This window comes from Amblyomma americanum, chromosome 8 (assembly GCF_052857255.1).
Source record: "Amblyomma americanum isolate KBUSLIRL-KWMA chromosome 8, ASM5285725v1, whole genome shotgun sequence".
NCBI classification, from domain to species: domain Eukaryota; kingdom Metazoa; phylum Arthropoda; class Arachnida; order Ixodida; family Ixodidae; genus Amblyomma; species Amblyomma americanum.
In genome coordinates this window covers 27874447-27896258 of record NC_135504.1, presented here as the reverse complement: position 1 = coordinate 27896258, position 21812 = coordinate 27874447, and the positions used below count along the sequence as shown (strand labels likewise).

The following is a 21812-nucleotide window of genomic DNA, read 5'->3' as shown; positions in this document are numbered from 1 at the left end:
ACCTCGGTATTTGGCAGAACCGAAAACGCATTCCGAGCCTCCGCTATCTTTCGTTTGACTTTTTGTTAGCGTTTGTACTTTTCTCCCGTCCCCGTATATTCCATTTTTGATGAATAAATACACTGCACTTCCTGCTGTACCTACATGCGAGACGACAAGCATACTTTCGCATAAGGTACGCAGTCGAGATCGGGGAGCCCGACCGGCCCGTCCGAGACATAGAAAGCCTGGCCCGGGCCCGGCCCAAGCCCGAGTGAGAGAATCTCCAAATGGCCCGAGCCCGGCCCGCGGGCTGGGTCGGATCCGGGCTTTCGGGCCGGCCCGAGCCCGTGCACAGCTCTGTCAGACTCTACCGCCTGTGCTCCACCGCCAAAGTTTGCCAAAACGCAAGTGTGTATAGCCAGCCAGCGCGATTTACGGCACGTTGTTAACGAGATGCTTTTCAAGGCGCAGCAGTCCATAAGCACCAGCAGTTTGCTTTATTTAAACTAATTACTAGGCTCGCGATTAGCCCAGAAAGAGCTGGTTAATGCCGGTCTAGTGGACAGCGATGGAGCTGCGTGTGTTTGTTGCCTCCTTGTGAACAGTGAGGCTTAACCGTACGTTTTGCTGAGCATATGTTACCTGCAGTAAAATATGCCGGCTAGTTACGAACGTTTAGAAATGCGGCTTCTACGAAAGCAAGCGCGCAGTTTTCATTCATTCATTATTTATTTATTTATTGCATATCTTGCGAAATACAAACAAAAATTGATGGACCCATAGCCACTGGCTAGTAACGGGTCCATAATCAACATAGGATACAAAATAAATGCAGCACGCGAACGAATGAGACAAGAAATACAATCCATAACAGAATAACTCATAACATGCATAGTGTATACAAAAATGAATATGAAGTCACTTATTCATAATATTTCTGAAAAAACCATCTTTAAAGCAGGAATAAAATTAGGGGCTTGTTTTATGTTTAGTGGCAAAGTATTGCAAATAAGAGCGCCGTTAAATTCTAAGAGCCTTTTCCCGTACAAGTTGTGACATGGAGTTCAATGAAGATACTGTGTGTCGAGTGGAGACGAGCTACTGACACCGCCTCTTATGAAGTTCCTCATATCGGGTTGCATGAATCTCTCAGGTAGCGGAACAAGATAGCTGCGGAGATCTTATATATTCCTGGCGATTAAATCATAAAGACACTGCGCAAAGTATTCTTATGACTACTTCCCGGAATTACTGTATTCATGCGGCGTATTCAGTGAGTAGGAGGTAGATTATTTCGCAATATAGATGATCTTAAGCTGGACACGAGACCAGTACGAAACACTCGCGGATACATACATGTATGAGGGCATATAAAGAAAGAGCAAAGAAGTTCTGTGGGTCCCTGAATCTTTCTTTGCCTCAGTCGCTACGGAAACTTCTCAACGCGCTGTAAAATACTCCGTTACTAACGTAAAATGATTCTACAGCCGCTGCCACTGGCGCGGAAGCGAAGTGGCAGCTCTGACGGGTAAGTGAACGGGACATGAATAACATGAGCACTTAGTTCAGAAGGATGAAAAGAGAGTCCCCTTCTCTCGCTTCAGCGAGCCATTGACCGAAATGCGACGCTTTCGAAATAGTACGATTTACCTCAAACTCCAGCTTCGTAGGTGAATTGACAAGCAGTATGAGAGACGACAAAACAATGGAGCGAAAGATCGCAGAAGCGTCGTGTCAAAACTAAAGGTTTTGTTTTCTTCACAAACAGCTGCTTTGTGATGTCGGTGTGTTGTCGCCGCAGAGGCAGTGAAAGGAATGTCTTGTGAATCACAAGCGCGCTCTAGAGCGTCTTGCGGCTAGAAAAGTTTGAAGAAGAGATCACAGTAGCTATTACATAAGTTTCCCACTTTTAAGTCTTGAAATGAGTGATTCGAACCTTGGGAGTTCGAAAACAGTGCATTGAATCAACGCGAAAATAGTGCACGTAAAAGTCCCGTTTATAAAAACATATAGGTGTCGTTCCCGCTACTTTGGTGAACCGCTCCCTGTACGTTGAAAGTCTTGTTGCAGGGGCAAAAATATTAATTAGACTTTAATTACTCGTTCTCGTGAATAATTGATATTTTAAACGTGAACATTTTGACATCTGTCGGGTCGGGAGACGAACCATAAGAAAATAACGCAAATCTTGAACCCTCCTTAGGAGTGACAATGGCCGCCACCCCGCGAGTAAAAACTGCGAACACGCGACTTCCCATTCACATGACGGTCAATTTTTTTCCTGAAACTTTAAAAAAAAACTAAAAAGTGCCTCTCTCGTCTCCATTTTTAAGCTCTTCATGAGGTCTTGGGTCGAATTTCTTCGCTCTTTACCTTCCAGATTGAAATGCTTTGATTTGAACTGGCGAGGGGCCTATATGAGCCTATATGGTACGCGCTTATATGGGGGGAGGGTAGGCTATAAAGGGCACTCTCTTTTAGAAAAGAGAGTGCGATAAAGGGCAGCTTACTCCATTTTTACTCCCCTCTGTTTAGAGTGTACATTAAACTTTCGATGGACGTGGCGCTTTCTTTTTAACTTCAAGGACTCAGACTCGATTCCGACATGCATGTGGCCAAGTGTGTCTGTAAGCACAAGAGCTAACACGCTAACACACGTGATACAACCTCGAGCGTGAGCCAGAAGCAAACCTGTGATCCCGCCTGATTTAGCCCCGCAGCCTTCTGTGGCATTGTGTGCTTTAGAACTGCCAACCAAAGCTTGCCGCTCTGTGGGCATTGAAATTTCACATGAAGAAGTACGAACGCGCTAAGCGTGAAATGCTTGTATATCTGTCGCTAGCCGCTTTACACAGAATATATATATTTTAAAGAGAAAGCGGTGGCATTCGGCGAGACTCATCACAATCGATTAACTAGAGCCAACGTTACTGAGTTGAAGTTTGAGGAATCGTAAGAAAGCCGATGCCATTCGTTGTAATGAAGGGTTCGACGGTATACCGTCTGGCGAAGAGCTAACATTGCAGAAAGAGCATACAAACTCGCCAACATAGAGAAAAAGAAAAACATGAAGTTTCGGGGCCCATGCTGGTACCTTCATCACACGAAACGCTTGACGGAACGGTGAAGGATTATGTACGGTTGATATTGCGCGGTGAGCGATTGTAGATTTCTGGAAGGTTTCCACGCGTTCTTCTAAGAGAATGCTTTGTGTTATGTATAAATGATATGATTATAAGAGAAGGCGTGATGATAAGTTTTTCTCTGCGGTGAAGATATATGATCTGGTGTGTCCCTGTTCACTGCGCTCAGCCAAAGCATTACATTCAGAGCAGTCGTTCGTGATGACATTTTGATGCCCTTTGAACCTGCGTCCGAAGTTCCCAGTTTAGCCTATGTAGGCCGCGTCACAGCTTTGACAAGGTATCTTGTACACCATGCCAGGGTATCTTGAACGATCTAGGCGGTCTTTTACTCATACCAACTGTTGCTTTGACTTGCTTGCGGGCATAGTTTCTGAAGATAGTCTCTGAAGAAGTCTTTGAAGAGACCATAGTCTCTGAAGATTCGTGAAAGTGCCTCACTCACCCCCAAAGCGTAAGAAATGCTAGCTAGCTTGGTTTCTGTGATATATTCTGTCTTTAGCCAAACCTGTAAGTGTGCGTGCGCCTTTCTTGGTTTTTGAGTACTCATCGAGGGTTTCCATTTTCTTGAAGATCTTGCTTCACTTCGTCAAACTCTCAACGACGTTTTTCGGGCTCCAGCGCAGGACGAAGGCACCAGTAAAGAGCGATTTGGCGACCGAGCGCTTGCGTCCAATAGGATGTGCTGACTGAAAGTTGAGGTACTTCCTAGTGTGTTTCTGTTTCCGGTGCACTGAAGTTTCAAGCGCGGTGTTCTATCTTTTTTTTTAAAGAAGAGTACATCGAGGAAAGGGGATTTTCTTGTCGACTTTTTTTTCCACGGTGAACTGCACCGAGGGCTGGATTGAGTTCAGATGTGTTTGAAATCGTTGAAGCTAAAAATTTGCCACTGGAATGCAATAGAAGCCAGAGATGCCCCGAAAACCTTATTAAGACCTAACAGAAGTCGAGCATATCACAAGGAACTTTTTTATGTAAAATGGAAGTCACTGCAGTGTAGAGAAATCCGGGTGTGATACGTGTGCTGTTACTCGTTACAAGAAACTGCCACTGCTCGGCGCGTTCTTCCATCTGCTCCGGACAGCTCCGGGGCAGGCGGCCTATACTTCAGCGCGCTGCAGCCAACTGCGGAGGCGAGCTTATATCTCGTCTTCCCTGGCGCTGCAGCCGGCTTCGCTCCGGAGGCCCCGGCCTTCTTTTCCTCGCGCTCTGCAGACGGAACACGTCGCACGCGCGTTCGGCTTCTTCGCCTCTCGTGTCACTGCTCATTACTTCCAGGTGGCGCTTCGCCTAATCTCCTCCCATGCTCTCCGAACCTGCCCCTCTTCTTTTTTTCTTCTGTCTTCTTTTTTCTTCTTTCTTCTGTCTCTCCCTATCCGCGTGAGGACGTAGCAGCAGCAGCTCGGCTCGCTCTGCGCTTTTCCCAGCCCTCTGATCGGCTCGCAGCACGACCTGCACGCATTGGCCTGGTAGCGAGACTGGCGTTCGTGGCGCCCTCTGGCGTCGCTTATTTTTAGGAAGTTTTGCTACAGACTAGGTGGACAACTACTTCATGCGATGAACCATATCGCAGAAATAAAGAGGAAAGTAACAGGGCCTACCGGGCAAAGTAATGGCCGGCAGAAAGTTGAGCCTCGCACTTGTTAAGTGTATTGGACCTAAAAATGTGTTTGAATTGAGTAAGATAAATGTGTTTTCGGCTGCATAAAGATGTTACAGATAGTAAGTCTCCAACATGAACCGAGGTACTAGGGAAGATGTGACCAAGAAATTCTGCGGCTAGCACTGCAGGTGCCGGTTACTGGAGATCGTAGAGGACGAGGCCTTTTAGCGATGATGCTTGCAGCTGACGCTAGCGCAATCATTGCGTAGGGGGCTGTGCTAATGACCTAGAATGCTCAGCCGAATGTACAGGCGACGAGGAGGGTGGCACCCGAGCTAACGTGTCTTTTCAAAGGGGTGGGAAAGAATAAAAGATTGACTGATTGATTTCATGGTTGATTTGACTGACTGTTTGCTTTATTTATTCATGTATTTATTTATTTAATGATTGATTGCTGGATGGATTGATAGACTACCCACATGCAGCAATGCACTTGCCACTTCCAGTCTCGTCGAAGGGTCATCTAGAAGATACTATCAATAAAAACTTGAGACATTTTAAGTGCCGCCTTAATGGTACGACGCTATAGCGTTAATGGGTGCCTTCAGCTGTCCGGGGTCCTCTTTGCGTGTGACTTCGCAGACATGGACACTGTTCTTCCTTTCACCATTACATAACCCCTAAACATACTCTTAAGAAGAGCACAATACGATAGCATTAAAGACACCTCCCGCGCAAATACTCTTTCGCCTAGTTTTTGTTTACATATACGCGGAATCGGTCATTCTCTACTTTACATCCATCCATCCATGGAAGTCCTCATGCCACTGCTGACGCACTGGTGTACAGGTTAAGCGATGCGCCACTGCATCGGCAGGTGGCTGTTTCAAACACAGCCACCCAGGGAGCTTGTGGAACCCTGGTCGATCTTCCCTAGATCCCATAATGGTCGTGCGCAGCGCCACGGTGGGCAGGTGGCCATTGGATTCAATTCGTTTGAATTACTTTCATTGCCACGTGGGGCAGGCAGCTCACAGTCACGTGGGAAGGTTGCCACCTGAAATGGTCGCCAGGTAGTGATGATCTGGGATCTATGAAAGTAAAATCGAGAATGACCAATTCCGTACAATGAGCATTAACCCGCTAACGCTGTCATCTTATGCCCTTAAGTCTGACCTCAAGTGTCCCCCCCCCCCCCCCTTTCCCCGGATATTTCTTCCCGTCTACACCTAACTCCTTTTACTGTTCGAATTGAGCTACTCGCATGCGTTGTGAAAGTCAGGATGAACCGCCACGTGCTCAGTTTTCACTGCAAAGGGTAGACGCGCGAGCGACACGCTTCGAAATATACAGTGGCGGCTGATGCCAATAGGCTGCTCAGTTGTAAACGAAGCACGGAATAAGTGAACATAAAAAAATGTCGAGATAGTGTGAATTGCGTTTAGCATCGCATGTTATAATGGGCAATCTTGAGAACAGAATATTATATATCCCGCACTAGTATGTAATTCGCACATGAAGCTTTAACTATTAAACGTGTATAGGCCTCAAAATTACGGTGCCATTTTTTGTTATACGCTGAAAGTGGGGGGATTAAAAACATTTTAGTACGACGATTCCACGATTCCCAAATAAGGTTGTGAGCAAACAGACCTGGAAAACATCTTAAAAGTAAACGATTGTGATGTTTACTTTGTAACGCTGACTGACTGACTGATTGATTGATTGAATGAATGAACAATATAACGAACGAACGAACGAATGAATGAATGAATGAACGAACGAACGAACGAATGAATGAATGAATGAATGAATGAATGAATGAATGAATGAATGAATGAATGAATGAATGCAGAAATAAATATGATGACGCGTAATGACTTAGTCTCAGCACTGAGAAGCGTATTACTACAAGACCGCGGGCTGCCGCCATACTTTGGAGGCTTTATTGTGGCCAATTATTTGGTCTTCCCTGTCCAATATAACTAGTTCGCATTGCACCGAAGTTACAAAGACGTCGGTTTTACGTGCTGGCTACAAAGAACTGTGTAGTTTTGTTCCCAGGACGACGCATTTCTCAGCAACCACAGAGTACCAGAATAGCAGAAAACAAACATATCATTCAAACTGTGAACATTAATACAGGGTAAAAGAATGTAAGTAAACTATCAGAAAGAAAAAAAAAGATAACCTGAGCGGACTTTACTGTTTTACACATATTTCGCGTATTGATACTGATACCTAGAGTCTGTGACACGCGAAAATGTAATCCCACCTCTTCTGTAACACCCCCTGAAATGGGGGCCTTTAAGGAATAAAACTGAACTGAACTGAACTGAAGTGTGTAGAGTGTAGCGGATGCGCAGCGCTCTGCATTTTCGAGGTTCCACACGTTCAGGTGGCTCAAGTGTAAAAGTAAAAGCTATGATCTTAGGTGTAACTTACAAGCATAGTGCAAACAACGCTTCGAGTGCTTGTACTTCTTTGGAAGTGAGCGTCAGTACTATGTTGCGCGACAACTGATGTCTCTCATCTGATAACTGCGATGTAGACAGAAGAGGAGCAGCTCATTTGCCCCCAAGGTGAGAGGAGGTATGTTGAATCAAGTGTCAAAGTTTTTTTTTTACCTTGGTTAAACCGATTATAGTGCGAAAACGGAGGCTGTATTAGTGGACGAGGACTACGGTGTGCAGCGCACAGCGGGACAGTGGGTTGCAGTATAACACGAGACGTGTTTGGCTTCGGACAATCAAAAAAGACATTGAGATCTCTCCTTACACTATGCGGTTCTTGCCTGTCCTGAAGGACTCCGGGATTGTAAGGTTGTAAGGGTTGTAAGGGCGTGATCCTTCAGGTCACGACCCGACTGTCCTGAAGGACTCCGGGATTCCGTGCGATCTGTTAGCGCTGATTGTAATTTTTAGCCTGTAAAACAGCCGCATGATAGATCGACACGCAGAACCACCTCGTTCATGTTCAGTGAAAAGTGGCCTTGGTGCTGAGGGTTTATGCTGGGCAGGACCGGCCACCTGAATGGTTGCCGGTTCTTGACGCATGTCTCTGCATTCCGCAATTTTGATACGCAGGTGGAGTGCAGTGTACGAAGACATGAGAATGGGTGTCTGCATTGCGGAATGGTATGTGTGTGTACGTAAAGCATTTGGTAGGTGAGCGGGATTTATTTCCATGCAGTAACGAAAAAAAATGCGGTGATAGCCAAGTGCTCTCACGCAGCGGCCTGCGAAGATGATCTGCTCACGCCTCCGCGGGTTCGACTCTGAGTTGAGGATACTGATTTGACTTCTTTTTTATCCTAACGTGGCACCGCTGTTGCTGGGCAACGGCACAAGATACAAAGATGACAAGATTCTTGGTCGGTGTTGGTGAGCGTATGGGTGCTTTCGGACTAAAAAATATAGAGAAGAGGCATGCAGCCGCATCAAATAAGAACACGATGCGGAGAGATATCACAGCATCTTCGAGCTCTAATTTCATGCACTTTGTGATCCTGCACTTTGTGATCCTAAACGTGAATACGCCTATATGGGAGTAAAAAGGGAGTAAGCTGCCCTCTAGCGCACTCTCTTTTAGGGACATGAGGTGCTGTACAGGTTCCGGAGTAGAGTTCGATCACTAACTATAAGGAATGCCTACTCTTTGCAACGGAGGTATACTTCCACTGCAAAGCAGAGTAGCCTGGTGCAGTTAGCAATTGGAAGAGGCTTTTTAACGTGGCAGCGGAGGTATTGAGGTTAGCGAATAGAGGAGGTTGAAACCTTGGTTAAATTCTTCGTAACTGCTAGAATTTCGCACGTTATGAAAAGGGGCTGTTGCTAACCTTAAGTATTCCGTATTTTTGGCGATGAAAATCTGCCCCGGGGCTTGAGCGAAATACCCTGCACTGTAAAGGGAGCGCGTTAGAGGCCAGCTTGCTCCCTTTTTAATTCTTTTTTGTTTAGAGTGTGGCTGACCTGGACTCGCTAAACGTCCGGCACGAGTTACCCGAGTTCGCACAGACAGGGAGGAAACGCATCGGCGTTTCATTTCAGCACCGAGACGATGCGTTCACGTGCACCATTCCGTGCGTGCATTTAGCGGTGGTTCCGCCTCGTCACTTCCGCGTGGGAACTCGAAGCCGCTCATCCGGCTGGCGCTTCTCGGAAGAAGGAGCCGCGCACGCGAGCCAGGGGCGCCTTCTCATTTGCATTTAGACGGAAAGAAACCAAGTTAGCTTAATTGCGTTCGCACTCACGGGGGCCCGCACTTAGTCCGCTCCGATGCCTCCTCGTAGATCGTAGTCTTCCTCGCAGAGAATTATTCCCCCTTTTTCTTCTCGACTCAAAACTCGCAGCCGCCAGAGACGGCACGGGCAATTGGCACGGCGGCATTGCATCAATTTGGCGCTCGGCGAAGACGAAGCGTAAAGAATTCTCGCTGGACTACTTGGCACAATCTGGACTGAAGAAAGTAGCGTCTCATTTGCATAAGTCCTTGTCTCGTTTTTTGTCTTACGCGCGGATTCAATTAGCACCGTGCACAGTTTTGTAGTGGAGTGCTTTTTGCAACAGATTATTTCTTTGTTTCAGTTAGCCTAAAGTTGGGTTTTTAAATGATGAGCGCAAAAGCGGTTTAGTAGTACGAGAGAAAACGTTTGGACAATGGGTCACTTTGTTGTTTCGTTGGTAGTTTTGCAGCGACGTTCTGCAAAGGCAGCGATTTCGTTCATGTAATGTGAAGCGTTTTTCGCCCTTTCAACCTTTCCCTAAGCAGATGTTGTTATTCCTTTTTGTGACAATTAGGAAGAAAAAGTGACGATAAATAGTGCAGTTTCTTTTCAAACGACCTTAAAGACACTGAGAAAATAGTTTTTTTTTCTCGCCATAATTTTCGTGTTCTACAAATAGATAAAGTGGTTGGGAACTAAGAAAAATTACTTCAACTGAAAAGAGAATTTAAGACCACGAGGTTCCTAGCTTAAGGATGCAGTTAAATGTTTTTTCGCGATCCTAGTTAGCACGAACGCTGCATTGTAATGTTTGCCAGAGCGCATTTGTAAAAACACTAACACGGGGCATAAAATGATCCATAACAGCGCGACAGACGAGACAGAGAAGAAAGGACACAACACACAGTGCTGGTGGCATAAAATATTTTTGGCGTATGTCGTCTGTTTAGAGTGTGCTTGTTTCTTAGCGCAGGGCAACGCCGATCCGCCAAAGACAATAGTACAAACTTTCTTTGTGTTTAAAATTTCAGGACGCAGATCTAATTGTGCTAATACGATATCTGTACATTTATGCATCAGTAAGAGCATTCGCATTACTAGTCCTATAAACTATAGGGCGCTTATCTGTGTGTCACATTAAAGAACCAAGCTTGCACGATTATTATACCTGCTCAAATAAGAAAAGCACGAACGTTCACATTAAACAATCAAAAAGCAGAAAACAATAAAATTTTGAAAATATGAAAATCTATTGACTGAAAGCGGCAGAATTGCAACTTGAGCTTTCAATACTGTAACTTTTTTTTCTAGAAAGCTGAATTGAAAGAAATGCAGTGAAAAGATTGAAGTTTGCTGCTCCACTTATAGAAAAAAGATGAATATATTAACTGATTCGAAATCACTCGAAGCTGTCGCTTTCTCGCTCCAATCTCTGCCAGACCATGCTTTCCATCACTGAAGCATTTAGAATTTTCTTAAACCCCTTAACAATTACGTGCACCGCTTAAAGTAAGAAAGAATGATATCTTGATTATATCCAAAATCGTTAATTTTTAAGTTGCTACAATCCTTTTCACGAGGAATAACAACCTTATACACTTTCTAATTAACACCTCGAGGGACCAAATGAAGGCCGCCTCCATAAAATAACAAGCCATGATTGTCGTTAAAACGCAGAAAATCCCTCCAAATCACTGCAGCGGTTAACTAGGACGAACGTTTACGCGTCCCTAGGCATCTTCGGGGCGGAGATCTTAAAACTGAAACAATGGCAAAAATTTGCTGTAACACACATGCGAAACTGTGCGTGCAACTGCTTTAGAAATGTATTCCCACCGATTGCACTCATGTACGCAAAGGGCTGCCTTCTCTTTCTTAGCCTTGTTTTTCCCACTCTTCAAAGCTCACCTGAATAACGCGAATGACCTGCGCCTCTCTACCCACGTGGTCACTTGAGCAGTGGGCGCTACACTTGCTCACGTATACAGTGTACGCCTCTGAATACATTGCTAATCTTTAATAGTTATCCAGTTAAATTTGGAGCTGCAATGTTATGCAGTTAAGCTACACAGAAGAAAAACGAAAAAGATAAAAAATTCCGGTGTAGAAACCGCACATTGCACTTCTGCCTTTAAAACAAGAGCGTTGTGACGATCACACGAACCGCTGTGATCGTACACGGTCTTCAGAGCTAGCAGGCCTCCATGATTTGTTTGGGATTTCGCGAAAACCAACCGGAGCAATTCGAACAGCACAAGTTTGCTAACGAAACATTAACGCCGGCAAGGAGGACAAACCGGAACGGCTAGCCGAATGAAGCGGTGCAGTCTACACCGGACTATGAGAATCTAGGGACGCGTAGACCGTGGAAGTATTGTGGGGAGGCGAAATACTGCGGTTGTCGAAATATATTTCGCAAGGTACACATTGTACATATAACAAAAAAATGCGAAAAATTAAAAAAGACTACCACGTGACATTACGCTGGCTTCTAAAGAGTAGTGAGTCACTCCAGTCTCAGTAGCATTCACTAAGAGAGTAGAGTATACTGAAGGAAAATAACACGAGAAATCATTCATCCACCAAGTTGAGGATGGTCAGCTATACAGACGAAAACTATGGTGTCACGATAGGAATGCTATTGAACTTGCTGACTTGTTTAAAACAATAGGCGCGAGCCATCGGCGTTATCAAATCTCAGCCACTGACAATGTAGAAGTCGCAGTTAGGAAAAGAGGAATCAAAGCCCAGAAACGAGCAGCCCAACTGCCTCTTTCTTCGTGCACTAGGAGCCACTAAAGGAAAAAGCGCCAGTACAGCAGCGGCTGCCATGAAAGCAAGTAAAAATAGAAGCCGGTTATTAGCAAATGACTCATCACAGCATCTCTCGTAGTGCGTGGCGCTCGAGCGCGCTAAAAAGCGTGGACTAGAGTTGTGCACATCGCCTGCCGCGAAACGCACGAGATTTGATTAAACTGGCTTTCGGCGCAGGTGCCGCAGGCGATTAGACTGTGTAACCTTCCGTGGCGACCACTTTTTGGGAGGTGCGGGGGGTGGGCAGGTGAAGAGGGGTTTCACTGAGGCACGACGGGTAGCCAACAGAGGGCGTAACCTGTTCAGACAGGGCTCCTAGCTCACCGGCGGTGGGGAAAGTTGGAGAAAGGAGAAACTACGCTCGCGTGGCACCTAGCAGAGCTTGACCCGGTTTTCGGGATGCAAAAAAAAGGGAACAGGGGAGAGAGAGAGAGCGGGAGAGGGGGAGAGAAAGCGGCGGCGCTGCTCACGTTCGTTGAAGCACATCTTCCAGAGGCCGGACACGGTGTTTTTGGCGAGCTGCTCGCGGTCCCCCGAGCCGTTGTAGCTGGGGTTGGGCATGAGCTCGGTGCTGTGCAGCCAGCTGTTGGAGCACAGGGCGATGGCGTTGGCCACGAGCGAGGCCAGGGCCGAGGCGGGCGTCAGCACCCGCAGCGCGCGCACGCTGAGTCGAGACATGGCGGCCGACGGGGGGCCTCCACCCGCGCCATGCAGGGGCAGCGGCCAGCCGCCGGCGAGCGGCTCGGCGAGTACGCTACCCGTTGAGCTGCCTCGGCGCCAGCGGCCCCGGGCGGGCGGAGCGACGGCCGCCGCCGCCGCGAGGCTACAGCGCCGAACATCCACCGCCGCAGGAGCGCAGTCCGTTGCCGCGCCGCCACCGCCGCGTCCTGCGACGCCCCGAGCTGCTGCTGCTGCTGCCGCCGCTCCCGCCGGCCGCGCTGCCACCGCCGCGGAGGAGAGGCGCTCTCTGGCGACGCCAGCGCCACCACCGCGCCTCGCTCCAAGTATGCAGCGCAGCGGAAGCCGCGCAAGTAGTGCGCCCCGATGGACTTGTCACTCCGCCGAGTATGGTTCCTTCTCAGCCAGGCCTCAGTGGGAAGTACGACGGCACCGTGGTAGAGTATAAAGCGAGAAGCGAAACAGAGACGCAGGTGATTATCTGTCCGCTCTAGCAGCAACAGATTCTCGCTTCGTCAACAATCAAACCCGTTCCTGCACATGTTGCTCCGGTTCGGTGCCGTCTTGAGTTCTTGTAGATGAACAGGTGGCGCACTATTCTGAGGTCGCGGACGGGGACGGAGTCAGTAAGCGCGCTACCTTTGGCGCCGCTGTACGCAGAGTACGAAATGGAGTGCACCTCCACCGCCACTGGCGGAACCACGTGACCCCTTTTCCCGACACGGGCGCGCTCCTGCTCCTGCTGCTCTTCGTCCATCAAGGCGCGCGGCTCAATACCTCGGGAGAGTGGGCAACACGCCCGCCGGTGCGCATGTGGAGCTGCTGTTTCTGCTTGACACGAGCGTTGAAGTTCAAAAGCTGTAACTAATCTATTAAAAACCAACAAGCATTGAAACTATCTGCTCTGCTTAACGGGCAGGCACAACTTGCTCCGTGGTGCACGTGGTAGATGTACACCGGTTGCATGGAGTGTAATACATGAAGTGGTTAAACAAAAGTAGAAAAATGCGTAGGCTGTATGTTTTCTTGCATGTAATAGAATAGCTTCAGCGTTGAAGAAATTATTATTATTATTTTTTTTTACATAAAGTGTCCTTGACGTTGCGGGAAGTCACGTCCAATACAAGCCCGGGACTTGAAGCTTCGAGCACGCCCACTGTTCTAAAAAGCGTGCTTCACTGCCATAACACCCTTACTGTGGGGAAGCAAATAAAAAATTTCCAGGCATGACTTGCTGACTTTTTGCGCCTGGCAGGAAAGCACAATGCGTAAAGAAAGTCAAGTTTTGACATTTTCAGCGAAGTAGAAAAATGCATCGGCTGTACGTTTCCCTACGTACAACGAAAAAGTTTCAATTCGGAAAACATGAAATTTTTCAAGTACTTCGTCCCTGAAAATTGCGGAAACTCACTTGACGTTCAATCCTGGCGATAAGCTGTTTACGAGTACTTATAACATGCGAGAGGCCTTTGCCCTACAGTGGAAGTAGTCAGGCTGCTGCTGTTGCTGCTGCTGGTGATTATGATGCTGTCACTGAAGGGGGAATGAAGATAAAGTGAAAGGGCCTGTCGACTGGTTCCAAGAGAGCAACTACACTGCCGTGAGTAGGTGACATTTCAACTTAGGCAACTACAACATCGAATGAAACACTATCTCGACCGCGTCCAGACACAATGGTGTCAAGACGGATGCGAAAGGAAAGAATCAAAGGAACGCGCATCGCAATAACCGCGTACACCAAAGTGTTTACGATGGCTACGTCAGCAACAGATGTGTCTATGTGAAAGCTCCCAAGAAGCACAAAACCTTAAAACAGGCCTGCTGGTCGCTTGGCACGGGGAGGACGCGGCATTTCTTTTTACTTTTATTGCCCACCCTAACGAATGCTTTCTTGGCAAGCGCGTTTCACTGCCGATGTACTATACATATACCGACGCAAGCTAATTGGAGATTTTCAGGCTAATTGTCGTAACAGTTAGAGGGGAGTTTCCCAGGAGTTGGTGGCGTCGTTTTCATAGTTATTAACTGAAAGCTCTGCAAAGTCATCATGCCTTTTGATAATTTGTGAAAGGAGGGGAGGGGAGGGTGAAGGGCTGTTAACGTCACAAAGAAACGTAGCCACCTGCAGACCAGTGAAGGGAAGTGAACTCTGGTGAGCCAATCAGTCAGTGTCGCTGTGATCGGTACAGTGGAACCAAACGCAACTTTCAAGGCAACACACACATCTAGGGTGTTTAAATACGGATGCTTATTGCGTGACTTCCCACATGGCGAGAGTGACGTAGCTATTGTAGTTGCTTCTTCGTAAAATCAGGTGAAAAGTTGCGCTCGCTTACCTATTGAAAAAGCCTATTCCCGTCACTTATTCTAAACTTTCAGTTTTTGTTTCCACAATTTCACCCTTTTTGAATAGCGGAGTGTCCGCAGAAGAAAAAAGTTCGAGCGCCGTATTTCTGAAGAACATTGTCTCCTTCCACATGCTGCGAACAGAACAAACGAAAAAAAACGATCAATAATTAATATCAAACACCGTCAAAGTAGAAAAGAAAAGGCTTAAAGAATATGGACGATAATAAAGGGGCAGGACTGACTGGGAACCGAAGCGACTACTTGGCGTGCTACCTGCGGTGTTTTACGAAAAGAGCTAAGGCGGTCACTTTTTCCGTCAGCGGATGAATAAAAAAAATGACAGACGATTACGAAAGTAGGTAATGAGATATTTGAGCTAAGCTCTTCACACGCCACCTGCCAGTGGCAGGTGGAGTGTGAAGGTGGCGTTTCGCTCCGCCACTGCCAGCCAAGTTTGTCAGGTGGTTTGTTACGCCGGCTACGCTGGCTACACCGACAACTACGACGAATATGAGGACTACGGTGCATACGAACTCCGCTCTAAAACAAAAGAATTCCTTTCTACAAGCAGTGTGCTTCTATCCTTTCTGGTAGCGCAATCGTGCGGAGGGAATCTGGTTGGTTTACTGAACAAGAGGAAATATGAACACTTTCCTGCAGCCTTCCTCTCGTGATCGTCGGGGAAAAGCCAGCAGCCTGCCTTGTTCATCGTTCTGCTGATACTTAGTAGTGATAAAACGACGGGCTGTTTCAGACATCTTAGCACACGCATTATTTTTGACTATCAAGGAAAAATCTGAAAAATTGTGTGTGCAATTTTAGAACCCGCTATTTAACAAAATTGAACATGAATGGCTCAAAAAATTAGAATCCGTGCAGCCGCACACTACCACCCTCGAGAAATTGCAGCATTACTCTTGAATCAAACCAAATTATGCCAATTTCGTTCTATTCTATTTATCCTAAGTTGTTCCCGCAAAGACAAGGCAGCTACAGTGTCTCTAATGAAACGTTCCACTACGTCAGAGAAGAAAAAAGAATTTAGAGCACTAGCCAGTACTTCTTAGGCACGCCGTAAAACTTCAAGACTTCCATCCTTATTCCTTGTTTCAGAAAAGTGATTCTTTTTTTTTCTGGAGTCAAAATGGTCCCTACCCTATTCCGTTCAGCGGGAATTCGAAATGCAGCCAGCATTCATTCCTGACTTCACGAAAAGAGCGCTATACACTTCGAAGAACATTGAAAATTGTCGTGACCACTCGTAGACGCTGTTCCGCAGAGGAATAAAGTTGGTAGAACGTAAAAACAATGAGAAAAGAAAAAAAAGGCCATAAATACAACACGATTGTGCACACCAGTGAAACACTCAGAATACATTAAATGAGAAAGGAACCGAAGGTTTGCTTTGCATCATGAAAGCGTTAAGCCTAGTTGACTCTACCTGTTTTGGAAAAAGCGCTATGAAAAGAAAAAAGGCCGGGCAATGAAATGAATGATACATTTTTAGTGCGCCTTGCGTGTCTCTTCCTTCATTTTGTCTCTTCCGGTTACTGGCGTTTTTTGTGTGGAGAACGTAAGGGGGGGGGGGGGGGTAACTTCGTACACTTCTGCTCGCGCAGGCTCTCAGTGAGAGTGATTATCCAAATGTAATGGGGCAATCACAGACACGAAATGAACAAAGAAATGAAGTATGCATAGCTTTCATCTCATCGGCATGCCGCAGCAAATGAGGACCGGAACGAACCACAGCTGCTTCAGCGTGAGTCAGTGGTGTTGGCAAAAATAAGTGCTTAGAAGAAATCAATTAACTACGAGTAATCTACTCGTATTTGTCGTTTTTTTTAGGTGAAACCATAATTACAAAACTACCTGCGTACATTTTGTTGTACTTGCTATTCGCCATGCTCTATTTTTTTTTTTTGACGGCAAGTTCCCGCACTGGGGTCGCCTTGTATTCTGGTATTCTGGTGCTCACGCACATTGTGCTAAAGCTGCTAAGCACAGAGCGTCAGAATATCGTGGTTTGTGTAAGCGAAATGCAAAAAAAGACCAATTTCTGAGGCTAACTTGAGTAAGCTATGATCTTTCAAACCTACAGCGAGACGTATGGATTCCGCTGTCGGTTAACATAGGAGTGGGGCTGGTCTGGATACCGCCTCATTTATTTGTGCCAGATGCATCCTAGGAAGCTGAAAGTACATTAACGTTTATGCTTTGAAGGGCGACTGCACTACTTTTTTGGAGATTTCGCGATATTCAAGGATTCAAATTATATAGGCTGTAGGTAAAGCATTCCAAATGTTTTTGCACTAGCTGACGTAATCGACGATTGAATTTAGCCCTTCTCCTCAAAGTACCAGAGGAGTGCGGGGAAGTTCAGTGCGACGTAACGAAGGGTAAGATTTCAAATTACCGCTGCCGTGAGCCACACCCTGCCGTGGCTCGTTGGACGCTGCCAAACAATGCTCTACGGGATTTACCTTCGATGGCGTAGGGTTTTTTTGCCTTCAAAGCGGGCGCTTACGCCTTGGAAATGTACCGATACCTTCGATGACGTCAGCATGCACACCCAACTTGGCGTTGTGCGCTGTGGAGAAGATTGAAGGCCAACGAGATTTCGAATCGCCGATTACATCACCATTTCAAGTGCTAGCCCAATATAACTGCGTATGCTTTACCTTCAAGCGTCTAACATTCGACCATTTCAAGCTCGTCGATTCCTAGAACCTATGCGGTTGCCCTTTAACTATAGATTCTGATATATATTAATGTGGGCAAAGAAAAAAGAAAGAAAAATAATGTTTCCCAGCCTCATATATATAGATTCTGACAGTAGGATTCGAACATGGATATGTCGCAGATAGACAGTGCGTCGCTTGAACCTGATAAAACTTTACAGCCATTTTATTAAGGTACGCAAATTCGGGCCTGGGTCTCTCCGACAATGCGACAATGAGAGACAGGTCACCTAACCACGCTGAGTATCTGCTGACGAAACTGCTCGCCTTGCCCAAAGAATGACCAGCTCTGACAGAGGAGGAAGCGGAAAAGCGATAGAAGGAACGCTGACGAAGAAGCGGGGAGGGGGGTGCGGGGGGAGGGGTGCTCTGTTTCGGGGACGTCCTTATCGCGGCCCCGTAGCGAGCTGTGCCCCGTTGCCTTGCTCGATGTTTCGAACGGCGAACACGGCGTTCTAAGCGGAATCATTAAGGGTGGCATCGATTGTGGTGATGGCTGGCGTTGCCGACGTCTTCTTGCGCACTGATAAGTGGAAACGCTCGCCCGCTCGATGTTCGTGACGGGTTTCCTTCGAGCGGCAGCAACTTTCCGGCCCGCGCTAAGTTTTCTCTGTTTTATCGCCGCTGTCAGCCGCTGTCCGGCGTCGCGCGAGAATTTCCGCGAAACATTTACGTTCAGTTTACGTTACTGTTACCTCAGGTCACCACACTGAGGTTACCTTACTCAGCATGGTGCTACATTCTCGCTAGCAACACGTCGGACTGATTTTTAAATGGGAAGCATTTGCAGGACAAATTTTTGGCGCTTTCTCTCTTGCTCTGTGATGTCTCGGAAGAAAACACAGGTGAGGGACAAGAATAAGTAGGAGAAAATGGCCTCAACGGAACATAAAGCCTTCTTCGGGTGGTTATTTTGTGATACACGTGCGCGTCCTAACATAATCCTAGAAACCCGCCGCGGTGGCACAGCGGCTTTGGCTGTCGTCTGCTGATCCCAAAGGTCGCGGGTACGATCTCGGTCGCGGCGGCTTTATTTAGATAGAGGCGAAATACAAAAAGACTGCCCTGTGCTGTTGTGCGACGTAAGCGCACGTTAAAGAAACCCCACGTTCACAAATTAATCCGGAGCAGCCCTCCACTACGGCGTCCCCCATAGCTCATGTGTTCCTTATAGCCCATTTTAAAATATATAATTTACTTCTCTTGTGTTCCTTGATGGCCACGATGGACTTTACTCTCTACAGGACTCACCCGTGGCTATAAAGAACTGGACAATTCGGTGGCGGCTATAGCAGCAACTGCACTCGGTGGCATTGAAGGCCAGAATGATGGTCGCTATTGGGCACTCTCAATATTAAGGTGACAATGAGCTTTAGAGATAAGGTGCTCATAACACTTGTGACATTATCGAGCATCACAAAACCAGTTGTGCGCTGCTACGATCATTACAGAAAAATCCAGTCGCCTCTCACGGGACGACCGAAGTGAACGTCCGCTTGGCGGCGACTTCCAAGAAAGAGCATGAAAAGAACAAACGTCATACACCTTTGTCCGCAAAGTTTCGAGACTGATTAATTTTTTTCTTTAGAATTAATTCTCCAAAACAAATGTTGGTGTGTATGTGTAGCGCCATGTTTTCGGGCTAATCTGAGCCATTTATTTTAATTGCTCTGGCAGCCGCTAGATGGCACAAAATGTAGAAAAATACGCTGTCACTTGTCGTCTGCGCTTTCTACTGTGAGTGAATGTGGAGAGATGAACGTCCACCTCGGACAGAGTGTAAACATGAAATTCTGCATTAAGCTTGGCAAGACAGCCACACAGACGTATGATCTCCTTCGCGACGCTTACGGCAACGAGAAATTATCGCGGGCCGAGTTTTCGAGTGGCACGAGAGGTTCGTTTCGGGGAGAACGTCGGTGGAAGACGTCACAAGACAGGGGCGCCCTTCAACCTCACGGAATAAAAACAACCTGGCTCGGATCAAGAAAATCGTAAAGCAAGATCGCGCCATTACAGTCCGCATGCTATCAGATGCTCTCGACATTATTAAGACAACATGCCACTAAATTTTGCGTGAGAACTTGGGGAAACAAAAGCTGAATGCCAGACTTGTGCCGCACTTTCTCACACAGGACCAGAAGGACACGCGGGCATCAGTGATGGCTGATTTGCTCTCCGATGCAGAGAAGGATGCTGCATTTGTAGACAGCATCACTGCTGAAGACGAAACATGGTGTTTTCAATACGATCCTCAAACAAAGAGGCAAAGCGCCGAACGGCGGTCGACAAGCTCTCCGGCGTCGAGAAAGGTGAGGCGAAAGAAGACCACAACAAAGACGATGCTGATAGTTTTTTCAATACGATCCTCAAACAAAGAGGCAAAGCACCGAACGGCGGTCCACAAGCTCTCCGGCGTCGAGAAAGGTGAGGCGAAAGAAGACCACAACAAAGACGATGCTGATAGTTTTTTCTGTTCCAGGGGTGTCATGCACCACGAGTTCGTCCCAGAAGGGCAGACGGTGAATCAGGAGTTTTATACCCGCGTGCTCCAACACATGCGTGATGCACTGCGACGCCGTCGCCTTGACTTATGGGCATCTGGACAGTAGAGCCTTATCCACGTTAACGGAAGGCCGCACACTGCTCTCAGCGAGACAAAATTTCTCGCCAAGCACAGCATTACTGTACTTCCACATCCGCCATACTCGCCTCTCCCCATGCGATTTTTTTCCTGTTTCCTCGCGTGAGAAGAGCCCTAAAAGGTCGCTGGATGGGGAGCGTGGAGGTCAGTTCCTGCCTTCGGAATTCTATGACAAAATCCTGTCACCATGCTCTCAGCGACAGTTTCCAGTCTCAACTCTCCAGGATTATGCTTGCCAGGTACCGAAGCTTTACGGTAACAGAGGCCTGCTCTCGTTTGCTCAAGTGGGTGAAACAGCAGGACACTCAGCAAACTGGTGACAACCAAAAAGAAAAAAAGAAAAAAGTTGCTCTTCTTCCTTACCTATATCGCATCACCCATGGGCTGCAATATGTGGCTAGTCGATATGGAGCTATGATTGCAGCTATGTCAGCTCCAATCAAACTAAAGCAGTTATGTCCGGCAATCCAAAGGGAGAGGGAACCGTTGAAAAAGAGGAAAGGTTGTGGCACCACGCACAGAGACAAGTTCGTCGCTTGTCGCAAAGGGGTTGTGTACCAAATTCCACTCTCCTGCGGAGCCCGGTACATCCGGCAGGCTGAACGTTGCTTAAATAAAAGGTTGCAGGAGCACAGAAATAATATAGACAATACTTGGTAAGCCACTGTAAAAACTGTGAAATGATGAAAAAGACGAAAAATGCACAGCGAGTACGAAAAATGCACAGCCATGTGCAGTAGCACAATGTTGCTTTACATGCACTGTGATCAGACCAAGCGAGAATTAATGGAAGCTTACCATATCAGTCAAGAGCCAAAGTGTGTCAACAAACCGTCAGTTACTTTCAATGCCAAAGAGATAGCTTTTCTTGGTGGCCTTTGAGCGTCGCGTGCCTCTTTGCCTCAAGTTTTATCAATTTTAGTGTAACATGTGATGTACTTCGTGCGTGTTTTTTCCTCTATAAGCGCCAGGTGTTGCTAATAAAACCATAGTTCAGAGTCAGCGCTCGTCCGTGTCCTTCTTGTTCTTGTCCGACGTTGCTCGCGCTGTTTTACAAAAATGCCTACATTTTCTAGTGAATGCTGGCAACAGTGCCGCGCAGAGACTGCATTCCGGTCTGTTCCAGCACCCGCCTGGCCCCAACAATCTGTGCAGGACACGTCGTGGTGCTGTAAATACGCTGCACTTTAACTCTGAACGGACAGAACTAATCCACACTCAACGACACTAGTGTCTTGCGGCCCTCACAGCCTGGTTTCAGCTTAACGGTCACCCCGTGCCATCGGTATAACCTCTATCCGAGTAGTTGGCGCGCACAGCGCCGCGCGAGTCTCCTCAACCAGGTGGCTCCAGTCTGTCCAATGGAAGGATGGAGAGTTACTCCTCGTTCTTCGACTCGTTTCGCACCAGTCTGGTAGTGATCGCTCGAGGGTTGCTCGTATCCTGGTTAGCGCAATACTCGATCCGTGCTTTGTATATCAAGGCCGATATCATCGTGTTATCCTAGAAGCACTATGGGCCCTCTGCAGTCTGTCAATTATTCCGCAGTGCGTGTCGTCATGGGCCTTCCACAGCTGACAGCCTTACCTCTACTTCTTGCTGAAGCCCTGCCCAAGATTATCGACGACACTCTTTA

The 21812-nt window shown here is 47.1% G+C and overlaps 1 protein-coding gene across 1 annotated transcript in view; it reads right to left on the bottom strand.

Moving 5' to 3' along the window:
• The window catches only part of stg1 (stargazin-like protein), a 59965-nt gene extending 47255 nt beyond the window's left edge, over window positions 1-12710 (bottom strand). Inside the window, exon 1 of the mRNA XM_077634273.1 lies at window positions 12238-12710. Within this exon, the coding sequence (XP_077490399.1) occupies window positions 12238-12445 (208 nt within the window). The 5' untranslated portion in view covers window positions 12446-12710. The remainder of the gene's footprint in view (window positions 1-12237) is intronic.
• Between the last annotated feature and the right edge of the window lie 9102 nt (window positions 12711-21812).